Below are 12,167 nucleotides of genomic sequence, written 5' to 3' on the forward strand. Positions count from 1 at the left end.
TAGTCTATTAGTGGTGCAGTACTGATGTCATCCAGCAGGTGGTAGTAGAGGGCACTGTGTAGTCTATTAGTGGTGCAGTACTGATGTCATCCAGCAGGCAGTAGTAGAGGGCACTGTGTAGTCTATTAGTGGTGCAGTATTGGTGACATCCAGCAGGTGGTAGTAGAGGGCACTGTGTAGTCTATTAGTGGTGCAGTACTGATGTCATCCAGCAGGTGGTAGTAGAGGGCACTGTGTAGTCTATTAGTGGTGCAGGCTATTAGTGGTGCAGTAGTGACCTCTAGCTGCACCTGCTGGATTTTTTTGGTTGGACCTGTGGTGACTCCAGTACCCGCTGTTGGACACTGTATAACGCTCATGGGCAGTGTGCCGCCTGGTGGTGCACAGGACGCTGCCCCCTAGGAAACAATGATGCAGCAAGAGACGTTTGATGCTTGTGAAATTTAATGTTAGTGAAGGTACAAAGCGCCATGATCACAAGTATTGAACCATCTGATCCCCGGGATCGGGACGGAGGGGCTACTGGGGTAGAATGACGCCATTCCTCCTCATGGAAGCACGTGGGCAGTCTGAGAGGCCCCTGCAGTGAGGATGAGCTGGATGCATGCTGGGGGTAGTAGTTCAATCATCTTGCTGGGACTGGTAGGACGTGGGTGAGATGATACAGAACTGAAGGTGGGGGGCGGCGGAGCTCTAGATCCAGATGTCGGAGCTGCAGTCTCCTCCTGGATAGCGACATTCGTGAGCGAGGACAGGACCGTCTGGCTCCTTCCCAAAATCCACCATGAAGTTGGGGTTCAGCTTGAGGCCGCCCTTGTGGGTGTCCACGTCGATCTGCAGCATGACGGAGCCGTCCCTGTGGAGGAGACATGGATCAGACAGCGGTGGCGGTCAACACTTGGACATTACTGACGGGACCCCCTCACTATCGAGGGGAGAGCTGCAGATTTAATCCCGGGGTCCCCCACTGCTGATGTAAAGGCACCCAGAGCGGTGGCAGCTGGGATGTGAGCACGAACACTGACATGGGGAGGGGGTCTATATAATATAATGTACCACCCACAGCCAGGTCCCTCATAGCCCCCCAGAGGGTCACACACGTCTCTTACCGGATCATGTCAGGGTAGAACTGCTTGTCCCAAGCGCTGTACAGAGATGTCGTCACATATAGCCTTCTTCCGTCCAGGCTGAGCTGGATCATCTGCGGACCCCCGGGGACACACCGCCCCTGTATGACACAGGACAGTAGATAATAGAGGGCAACAGGGAGATATGAAGACCCGCAGGACCCTCCATCATTTAAGATACAAGGCAACAAGACCGGAGATGATAGCGGGTGACAGAGATCTGAAGACCCACAGGTGTCATGGAGCTGGGGGTCGGCAGATTCCTCACCTTTACCATCAGGGGTTCGGGCTGAGGCTTCAGTTCTTTGTCCTCCAGCACAGTAACCGGACCTCCGCGCAGGATGCTGCCTGCCAGAAAGATCTGCAGAGGAGACACCGTGGGTTAGAGAGACAATGGGGCCGCTGCTTCTGCCATGAGCAATCACATGACCTGGGAAGGGGGGGGCTACATGCCATCGGGAAAAGTATGCAAATTGCCTAACTATGAAGGAAGAAGTCCAACTACGGCCCGTGAAGGATAGCACCGGAGAGAGCCAACTGCTCGCACCAATTTGTCAAAGATTGCAGCTGGGAAGGGAGGGGGTTATCTTTGGCGCAAGCAGCTCTCTGCTGCTCCCAATCCCGCAAACTAACAGTGAGCGTATGGTATATACACCTCCGTTTCCAGAGCATGAAACATATGTATATACCCCTAATACGGTCACTGCGAACTCCACGATAACCCAAGTACTACACCTGGTGGTGGCAGTGAGTTCTTATAGGCTGACTGGATGCCAGATAGGTAGCGTATGACTTCGGGGAACAGTTTACAGAACTATTACATTTTATATTTAATTTGGAACAATAGGCAGTGTATTAAAGGGGACAAAACAATACAGCATATACAATTACAGAAAATAAAAAGGAATAATGAAAGAAACTTACTAAAGCGCTCACAGAGATGTGTCAACTTAGCTGAAGGACAGCATTTCAACTGGAAACGTTCAGTGAACAGGATTCATGCAGACACCTGATTTGTATCTCTATACAGGAACCCAGATCATAATTTGGCTTGACCTGTTATCAGCACCTGAGTTCCACCCACACCCCCTTGATGACCTCAGCCCTTCAGGATTTTATGAAATATCTTCACTGCTGACGACTGCAGAAGTACAAAATCGCTGCCAAATTTGTTATCGGGATTTTACCTGTCCCCAGAGACTAAACAAGACATGGCTGTTGTCAGTTATCTGGTTACTATTAATTTGTGGCTTATAGGCAGGTGTTACAATTATGAAAAAATATGCATCTTCTCCCCTGATTCACCCTGAAACAGAAAATGTCCCATCATTATCGGATTTATACAAACTCCAATATTCATAATTTTCTTTGGGTGCCTCAGCGGCTGCCAAAGATGTGTTGATGAAGGGAATGTGCATCCTTGATGAATAGCCATCTCTAACAGGTGTTAGATATTCGCTTCATTCCTTTCAAAACTTAAGAGGCCTTTCCTGCCTATTCTATACATCTTAGTCTTTCACACAAAAGACATCCTTGTTGGCACTTGGGCTTCAAAAGGACTTCTCACAATTTAATTTCCTACTTTTTTATGTCGATTGTACAAGTCTATTTCCAAGAGTGTCAGCTCTTGATTTCCTTACTGGATATCTGTGTGATAGGGGATAAGAAAGGGGGGAGGTGAATGCCTCTCTAGTGTGGCTTCAGAGATTTTAATATTTTATATAACACAGCCCCCCCTATAGGCACGTGCCTGGATGCCACTTTCATACTGCGATGTCCCATGATGCTCTGGACACTCACCTGTCCCACCAGCTTCGGGTGCCGGGTGTCGGAGATGTCGTACTGTCTGATGTCCCCGTGCAGCCAGTTACTGAAGTACAGGAAGCGGTCATCCAAGGAGACCAGGATATCGGTGATCAGACCTGTGGGGTCATATATATGTTTATGGGGCACGGATGGGAAACTCCCACACACTGCCCCTTGTATACCCAGCCCCCCCACACACACAGCCTCTCACCTGGCATCTCGGGTAATGCCCACCCCTGCACCTTCTTGGCTGGCACCTGGATCACCTTCTCTGCAGCCCATTTGGAGTCCTGAAAAGCAGAGACATTAGAGATAAGCAGATGATCCCCCTGTAATTTGGGCGATGCCGCACAACCAGCACAGATCGTAGAGGGGCACAGGGGCTTCTGAACCAAACGTCGGCACTCCACACCTGAGGGGATGGTGAGGCCCATATTCCTGAATCCCAGAGTCTCGCCTCATTCTTACCTTTCCCTTAAAGAACCGGAACACAGAACTGCTGAGGGCGCAGCCGACAAATCCCTCCGCCGCGTCTGGGTTGTGCAGGAAGCGGATTTCCAAGGGGATCTGTCCATCTTCTCCCAGGTCCAGAGTCTGGATACGAGTGTGATTGGTCCAGTCCCACACGTGTATGTTGCGGCCATAGTGTCCTGGAAAACAGAATTTGAATGAAGCCGGGACCACCCTGCACAGCCCCTCCACCCAGACATGAAGGCCTGACGCTTGCTGCCACCTGCTGCAACATCTTCTATCTTGAATCCATTGCGGAGAACCTTCGGGGCCCCCCACTCTGTGCTCATCATGACATTGTGCCGTGGTTGGTACCAGAAGTCGTAGCCATAGGGTGCCGCTTCTCCTTGTACCTCCCAGTTCCCCTTCACTTCAAATGTCTCCCCATCCAGTAGAACGAATCCTCCTGAGATGCAAATAGGAAAGATACAGGAGACGTGACAGACCACACCAGGAATACAGGTGGCACCCCTTCTACCCGGCATCACAGTATACACAGCATAGGGGGGGGGGTGACCTCACCTTTGCCGTTCCCTTCTGGGTCCCCCAGGGAGCTGATCATGATTTCCCCACAGCCCAGGCAATGAGAGGTGTGCAGATTCCCCAGGCCGCACTTCTTCTTCACGTCCTCAGCTTCCACCACCTGCAGAGAGTATAAGACTGCGGTCAGCACCCAGGAGGCAAGAAATGGTGGCCAGCTCAGGTAATACCCACCTTGTGGATGCGAGGTGCCCGCTGGTCAGTGCCCACATCCACTACATAGACCCGGGAGGAGATGAGACAAGGCAGGATCAATTTGTTTCTCACTTTCGTGTGGTCCCCATAGCAGCTGCTGCAGGTGTTCCAGCCTGAATGGTGCAGCTCATCGTTCACATGGGGCATTGGCAGACGGTGAATAACCTGGTAAATGGAGAGCACGTCACTACCTGCAAGGGGGTGACCATCAGTCTCCCGGGAGCATCTGCACTCACCCACAGACCTAGCACTCCTATAGTATGTCACCAATGGATGCACCAGCACCTCCGCTACAATCTAGAGTTATCCCTGGGAAGCCACAACCTCCGCCAGATCTAGAGCCATCTCCAGGCACCATCACCTACACCTGATCTAGAGCCATCTTGTGGGAAAAAAATCAGCTCCAATCGATCTAGAGCAATCACCAGGGAACCTTCACCTCCGCCCGATCTAGAGCCATCTCCAAGGAACCATCACCCGCACCCGATCCCCATGGAATCATTACCTCTGCCTGATCTAGAACCATCACGAGGGAACTGTCACCTGAACCGTCACCTCCACCTGATCTAGAGCCATCCCCGGGGAATCATCACCTCCACCTGATCTAGAGCCATCACCAGGGAACCAACACCTCCGCCCGATCTAGAGCCATCACCAATGATCCATCACCTCCACCCGATTAAGGGCCATCCCCGGGGAATCATCACCCAAGCCTGATCTAGAGCCATCACCAATGATCCATCACCTCCACCTGATCTAGAGCCATCACCAATGATCCATCAACTCCGCCCGATCTAGAGCCATCACCAGGGAACCAACACCTCCGCCCGATCTAGGGCCATCACCAATGATCCATCACCTCCGTCCGATCTAGAGCCATCACCAATGATCCATCACCTCCGTCCGATCTAGAGCCATCACCAGGGAACCAACACCTCCGCCCGATCTAGGGCCATCACCAATGATCCATCACCTCCGTCCGATCTAGAGCCATCACCAAGGATCCATCACCTCCGTCTGATCTAGAGCCATCACCAAGGATCCATCACCTCCGTCCGATCTAGAGCCATCCCTGGGGAATCATCACCTAAGCCTGATCTAGAGCCATTTCTAGGTTACACAGGAGGTGAATATTTCAGCGGCTGGTGCTGGAACCTGAGCGTCTGCCATCATTACCTGGGAGTACTGTGCAGATTCCGGCTTCACGTCCACGGTGGCCAGGTAGTCCGGCTTGTTAATCCCGGTGGAGCGATAGATACAGGGTACGTAGATTAACTCCTCACGCGGACCTGGAGTTGAGGGTGACGGACCAAGCATCAGTAAGGGTAACAGCGATCCCCAGAAGTGAGCAGCCCCTGATAGGACCCCCCATCCCACACTTGTGATTACTAGCCCGGAATAGATAGATGGCTGTACTCCACAGATGGGGGGCCACACAACACGTCACTCTGATCACAGGGTGGGTCCGTATGATGCCCTGATGGGTGTCAGTGTGTACAAACAGAAAGAGACCTCCATCCAGCTGCACATTGGCAGAGGGGTCCCACCCAATCAGCATGCAATTACCAGCGGCTTTAAGCCCCTTACCTTTCATGGCGTCCAGGGGCGTCTTGTATCCGGGGCCGCATGATCCACACTTCGCTATAAAGAAGACATGATGTCAGGAATGGCCGTCAGACCACATCTGGACGGCAAGGAGTGGACGCTGTGTATCAGCCGACCTCCTCTTGTGCCGCCATGTAGCGTCCTGACTGCTGCGGGGTCAGCTGGGTGGTCACAGACGTATATTCAGTGACGTGCGGGGATATAGTGATGGTGGTGGCACCAGTAATCCAACGCCCCATGACCAGTACACTGGCTGCTGGCAGCGAGGGGGTTAAGAATGTCCGGTCCAGGTGAAGCCCCTTCAGGTTATGACCTACCTGATCATAGGGACACACAGGGCCCGGCAGACATTTGACGAGCCCCTGGTGACGTCACTTTATAGAGAGGACGTGGATCTGGACACATCTCCCAGCAGATTTATGGCCCCTATAACTCCGGTTATTACTCCCTACAGTGGAGCATGAGGGGCTACGTGAGGAAGAGCAGACGCGTCCTGGAGGAGATACAGCCAGGAATGATTGCAGCCCCCCGAAACAGCCAAGGGGCACAAAGGGTCTACAAGAAATTCACCACCGCTATATACATACAGGACAGGCGCCCGGCCATATACCCCACGCACAGGACAGACTGTATACTGTGGGGGCGTAAGGAAGATGATGGTTGTTGTAGTTGCTGGTAACAAGACCCCAGAGGCCACTGCATACAAAAACTAAGCAAAAAGTTGGGACACTTTCTGCTAATCATTCCATACATTCAGCAGATCCTTGGCGATAACTGCGCCCCACCCAAGAACGACATGACGGATCAGGTCATGTGCCGCCTCCCCACCTGGACTGTGGCTGATTCCAGGGAGCAATAGCCTGCACAGCAGACAGAGCTCAACCACAGCTTTCCTATGAGAATATGTAGCGGCTGCCTGTCTGACGCTACCGTTTGGTCGCAAGCAGCCATATCCCCCCAGCAGTGACACCGTGCAGACCTGCGGCCATCAGGAGACGGATAATGACAGCGCCGGACCCTCTTATCTGCCGCCATCGTCATTACTACACTACTCACCTGGGATATCAACGGTTAACAAGTGAAACACATTTGGCACAAAGTCTGCTCCACCTGCAGTGTGGTAACACATTGCACCACTGACTGGGGCTGCAGGAAACTTCAGGCTGCAGTGGAGGAAAGTTTGGAGGGACAGTGAGAGCGGAGTCCGGGGACAGTGAGAGCGGAGTCCGGGGACAGTGAGAGCGGAGTCCGGGGACAGTGAGAGCGGAGTCCGGGGACAGTGAGAGCGGAGTCCGGGGACAGGAACAATGCAACAAATTCTCACCCATGCTGCAGCTGTCGGAAGTTTGGTCTCTTCAGGTTGTTGTCTAACTGCAGATCTCCACAGACGACTGTCTCTTCTCCTCGGGACTGGGACTCTCCTATTTGTACAGTCTGTGGGAAGGAGGGAGCTGCAGGGAGGGCAGTGCTGGGAGGGCAGAGGGAGGGCAGTGCTGGGAGGGCAGAGGGAGGTGCAAGGAGGGCAGTGCTGGGAGAGCAGTGCAGGGAGGGCAGTGCTGGGAGGGCAGAGGGAGGGCAGTGCTGGGAGGGCAGTGCTGGGAGGGCAGAGGGAGGTGCAAGGAGGGCAGTGCTGGGAGAGCAGTGCAGGGAGGGCAGTGCTGGGAGGGCAGAGGGAGGGCAGTGCTGGGAGGGCAGAGGGAGGTGCAAGGAGGGCAGTGCTGGGAGAGCAGTGCAGGGAGGGCAGTGCTGGGAGGGCAGAGGGAGGGCAGTGCTGGGAGGGCAGTGCTGGGAGGGCAGAGGGAGGTGCAAGGAGGGCAGTGCTGGGAGAGCAGTGCAGGGAGGGCAGTGCTGGGAGGGCAGAGGGAGGGCAGTGCTGGGAGGGCAGTGCTGGGAGGGCAGAGGGAGGGCAGAGGGAGGTGCAAGGAGGGCAGTGCTGGGAGGGCAGTGCTGGGAGGGCAGAGGGAGGTGCAAGGAGGGCAGTGCTGGGAGGGCAGTGCTGTGAGGGCAGAGGGAGGTGCAAGGAGGGCAGTGCTGGGAGGGCAGTGCTGGGAGGGCAGTGCAGGGAGGGCAGTGCTGGGAGGGCAGAGGGAGGTGCAAGGAGGGCAGTGCTGGGAGGGCAGTGCTGGGAGGGCAGTGCTGGGAGGGCAGTGCTGGGAGGGCAGAGGGAGGTGCAAGGAGGGCAGTGCTGGGAGGGCAGTGCTGGGAGGGCAGTGCAGGGAGGGCAGAGGGAGGTGCAAGGAGGGCAGAGGGAGGTGCAAGGAGGGCAGTGCTGGGAGGGCAGTGCTGGGAGGGCAGTGCAGGGAGGGCAGAGGGAGGTGCAAGGAGGGCAGTGCTGGGAGGGCAGAGGGAGGTGCAAGGAGGGCAGTGCTGGGAGGGCAGAGGGAGGTGCAAGGAGGGCAGTGCTGGGAGGGCAGTGCTGGGAGGGCAGAGGGAGGTGCAAGGAGGGCAGTGCTGGGAGGGCAGTGCTGGGAGGGCAGTGCAAGGAGGGCAGTGCTGGGAGGGCAGTGAGGGCAGAGGGAGGTGCAAGGAGGGCAGTGCTGGGAGGGCAGAGGGAGGTGCTGGGAGGGCAGTGCTGGGAGGGCAGAGGGAGGTGCAAAGAGGGCAGTGCTGGGAGGGCAGTGCAGGGAGGACAGTGGGAGGTGCAAGGAGGGCAGTGCAGGGAGGGCAGAGGGAGGTGCAAAGAGGGCAGTGCTGGGAGGGCAGTGCTGGGAGGGCAGTGCTGGGAGGACAGAGGGAGGTGCAGGGAGGGCAGTGCTGGGAGGACAGAGGGAGGTGCAGGGAGGGCAGAGGGCAGTGCAAAGAGGGCAGTGCTGGGAGGGCAGATGGAGGTGCAAGGAGGGTAGTGCAGGGAAACCAATGTGGGAGGTGCAAAGAGGGCAGTGCAGGGAAACCAATGTGGGAGGTGCAAGCAGGACAGTGCAAAGAGGACAGAGGGAGGTGCAAGAAGGGCAGTGCTGGGAGGACAGAGGGAGGTGCAAGGAGGGCAGTGCAGGGAGGACAGAGGGAGATGCAAAGAGGGCAGTGCAGGGAGGACAGAGGAAGGTGCAGGGAGGGCAGTGCAGGGAGGACAGAGGGCGCTGCAGGGAGGGCAGTGCAGGGAGGACAGAGGAAGGTGCAAGGAGGGCAGTGCAGGGAGGACAGAGGAAGGTGCAGGGAGGGCAGTGCAGGGAGGACAGAGGGAGGTGCAAGAAGGGCAGTGCTGGGAGGACAGAGGGAGGTGCAAGGAGGGCAGTGCAGGGAGGACAGAGGGAGGTGCAAAGAGGGCAGTGCAGGGAGGACAGAGGAAGGTGCAGGGAGGGCAGTGCAGGGAGGACAGAGGGCGCTGCAGGGAGGGCAGTGCAGGGAGGACAGAGGAAGGTGCAAGGAGGGCAGTGCAGGGAGGACAGAGGAAGGTGCAGGGAGGGCAGTGCAGGGAGGACAGAGGGAGGTGCAGGGAGGGCAGTGCAGGGAGGACAGAGGAAGGTGCAGGGAGGACAGAGGGCGCTGCAGGGAGGGCAGTGCAGGGAGGACAGAGGAAGGTGCAAGGAGGGCAGTGCAGGGAGGACAGAGGGAGGGCAGTGCATGGAGGACAGAGGAAGGTGCAAGGAGGGCAGTGCAGGGAGGACAGAGAGAGGTGCAAAGAGGGCAGTGCTGGGAGGGCAGAGGGAGGTGCAAAGAGGGCAATGCAGGGAGGACCGAGGGAGGTGCAAGGAGGGCAGTGCAGGGAGGGCAGAGAGAGGTGCTAAGAGGGCAGTGCAGGGAAACCAATGTGGGAGGTGCAAGCAGGACAGTGCAAAGAGGGAAGTGCTGGGAGGGCAGAGGGAGGTGCTGGGAGGGCAGTGCAGGGAGGACAGAGGGAGGTGCAGGGAGGACAGAGGAAGGTGCAGGGAGGGCAGTGCAGGGAGGACAGAGGAAGGTGCAAGGAGGGCAGTGCAGGGAGGACAGAGGGAGGTGCAGGGAGGACAGAGGAAGGTGCAAGGAGGGCAGTGCAGGGAGGACAGAGGGATGTGCAGGGAGGGCAATGCAGGGAGGATAGATGGAGGTGCAAGTAGGGCAGTGCTGGGAGGGCAGAGGGAGGTGCAAAGAGGGCAGTGCAGGGAGGACAGAGGGAATTGCAAAGAGGGCAGTGCAGGGAGAACAGAGGAAGGTGCAAGTAGGGCAGTGCTGGGAGGGCAGAGGGAGGTGCAAAGAGGGCAGTGCAGGGAGGACAGAGGGAATTGCAAAGAGGGCAGTGCAGGGAGAACAGAGGAAGGTGCAAGCAGGGCAGTGTAAAGAGGACCGAGGGAGGTGCAAGGAGGGCAGTGCAGGGAGGACAGAGGGAGGTTCAAGGAGGGCAGTGCAGGGAGGACAGAGGGAGGTGCAAAGAGGGCAATGCAGGGAGGACAGAGGGAGGTGCAAGCAGGGCAGTGCAGGGAGGACAGAGGGAGGTGCAAGCAGGGAGGACAGTGGGAGGTGCAAGGAGCACAGTGCAGGGAGGACAGGGGGAGATGCTAGGAGGGCTGAAGGAGGTGCAAAGAGGACAGTTCAGGAAGGACACAGGGAGGTGCAAGCAGGACAGTGCAGGGAGGACAGTGGGAGGTGCAAGGAGCACAGTGCAGGAAGGACAGATGGAGGTGCAAGCAGGGCAGTGCAGGGAGAACAGAGGGAGGTGCGAGGAGAGCAGTGCAGGGAGGACAGAGGGAGGTGCAAGCAGGGCAGTGCAGGGAGGACAGAGGGGGGGCAAACAGGGCAGTGAAGGAAGGACAGTAGGAGGTGCAAGCAGGGTAGTGCAGGGAGGACAGAGGGAGGTGCAAGGAGGGCAGTGCAGGGAGAACACAGGGAGATGCAAGCAGGACAAGGACATAATACTGGGCCCTATATAAAGCTCCCTACATAATAGGCCCCATACATGATGGGCCCCATATAATGCTCCATACAGGAAAAAAAATCAAATACTTACCTCTCCTCGTTCCTCGCTGGCTGCAGGTCCAGACTCCTCAGCGTCACCATCTTCCCGCTCTCTGGCCTGTGACGCTCGTAGTAGAGGGTGTGCTGTAGTGATGTCATCGCTCCCTCTACCCTGAGACCTTACAAGTCAGCAGATGCAGAAGAAACTAGAGCTGCGGGGAACAGGGAGAGGTCAGTATTCCAAGTGTCGGGGCCCTGAGCAAGTGGAGGGGCCCACTCGCTGGTTATGGGCTCCCCCGACTCACTGGCCCCTTCGTGTGCCGGTGTCCCCGATGGTGAGTGGCACCCCCTCCTTTCTCAGGGCTCCAGCACTGGTCCGGGTGCGCCAGGTGCTGACGCTGGCCCTGTATATCGAGGTGTATTCAGGAAATCTCGCAAGTTGTAATTATCTTTCTATCTGAGCAGAACTCTATCTGGCACTGCGATTGAGTGTACCTGAAGAGGGGTCTGTCTGGCATGGCGGACATCCATACATTTCTGAGAAGCCCTTTGTGTAGTGACTCCATCTGCCTAATAATGAGACTGACGCCCACTGGCGTTCATACAGATCCTGTCTTTTGGGGCATCAGGTGGAGGCCCCAACGGAGCCACTGATGTGAGTCCCATCTCTCCACCAGTTACAGCCCAGTAACTTGTCTCTCTGCCGGTTATTCCTATCTCTCCACCAGTTACAGCCCAGTAACTTGTCTCTCTGCCGGTTATTCCCATCTCTCCACCAGTTACAGCCCAGTAACTTGTCTCTCTGACGGTTATTCCTATCTCTCCACCAGTTACACCCCAGTAACTTGTCTCTCTGCCGGTTATTCCCATCTCTCCACCAGTTACAGCCCAGTAACTTGTCTCTCTGCCGGTTATTCCTATCTCTCCACCAGTTACAGCCCAGTAACTTGTCTCTCTGCCGGTTATTCCCATCTCTCCACCAGTTACAGCCCAGTAACTTGTCTCTCTGCCGGTTATTCCTATCTCTCCACCAGTTACAGCCCAGTAACTTGTCTCTCTGCCGGTTATTCCTATCTCTCCACCAGTTACAGTCCAGTAACTTGTCTCTCTGACGGTTATTTCCATCTCTCCATCAGTTACAGCCCAGTAACTTGTCTCTCTGCCGGTTATTCCTATCTCTCCACCAGTTACAGTCCAGTAACTTGTCTCTCTGACGGTTATTTCCATCTCTCCACCAGTTACAGCCCAGTAACTTGTCTCTCAGCTGGTGATTCCCATCTCTCCACCAATTACAGCCCAGTAACTTGTCTCTCAGCTGGTGATTCCCATCTCTCCACCAGTTACAGCCCAGTAACTTGTCTCTCTGACGGTTATTCCTATCTCTCCACCAGTTACAGCCCAGTAACTTGTCTCTCTGCCGGTTATTCCTATCTCTCCACCAGTTACAGCCCAGTAACTTGTCTCTCTGACGGTTATTTCCATCTCTCCATCAGTTACAGCCCAGTAACTTGTCTCTCT

General features: G+C 55.9%; 1 protein-coding gene across 1 annotated transcript; it reads right to left on the reverse strand.

Annotated features, from left to right (window-relative positions):
- Positions 1-426: 426 nt before the first annotated feature.
- SELENBP1 (selenium binding protein 1) lies at positions 427-7,253 on the reverse strand. Its single transcript, XM_073637336.1, has 12 exons — positions 7,108-7,253; positions 5,766-5,819; positions 5,355-5,467; positions 4,158-4,343; positions 3,966-4,086; positions 3,667-3,849; positions 3,402-3,583; positions 3,145-3,223; positions 2,928-3,049; positions 1,396-1,488; positions 1,110-1,228; positions 427-856 (listed from the first exon to the last, which is right to left on the reverse strand). The coding sequence occupies exons 1-12, from the start codon at positions 7,109-7,111 to the stop codon at positions 694-696; spliced, it is 1,419 nt and encodes a 472-aa protein (XP_073493437.1). The 5' UTR covers positions 7,112-7,253; the 3' UTR covers positions 427-693.
- Between the last annotated feature and the right edge of the window lie 4,914 nt (positions 7,254-12,167).

Source organism: Phyllobates terribilis, unplaced genomic scaffold, assembly GCF_046119375.1.
Source record: "Phyllobates terribilis strain yellow unplaced genomic scaffold, ASM4611937v1 Scaffold_6__1_contigs__length_29720123, whole genome shotgun sequence".
NCBI classification, from domain to species: domain Eukaryota; kingdom Metazoa; phylum Chordata; class Amphibia; order Anura; family Dendrobatidae; genus Phyllobates; species Phyllobates terribilis.

What these genes read in the sequence shown, in the direction of transcription:
- SELENBP1 (XM_073637336.1), bottom strand. An exon ending in ACCCGAAGCTGGTGGGACAG is followed by an intron (nt 1,489 to 2,927) that starts GTGAGTGTCCAG and finishes TCTCCTCTGCAG; the next exon opens with ATCTTTCTGGCAGGCAGCAT. An exon ending in CCGAACCCCTGATGGTAAAG is followed by an intron (nt 1,229 to 1,395) that starts GTGAGGAATCTG and finishes TGTGTCATACAG; the next exon opens with GGGCGGTGTGTCCCCGGGGG.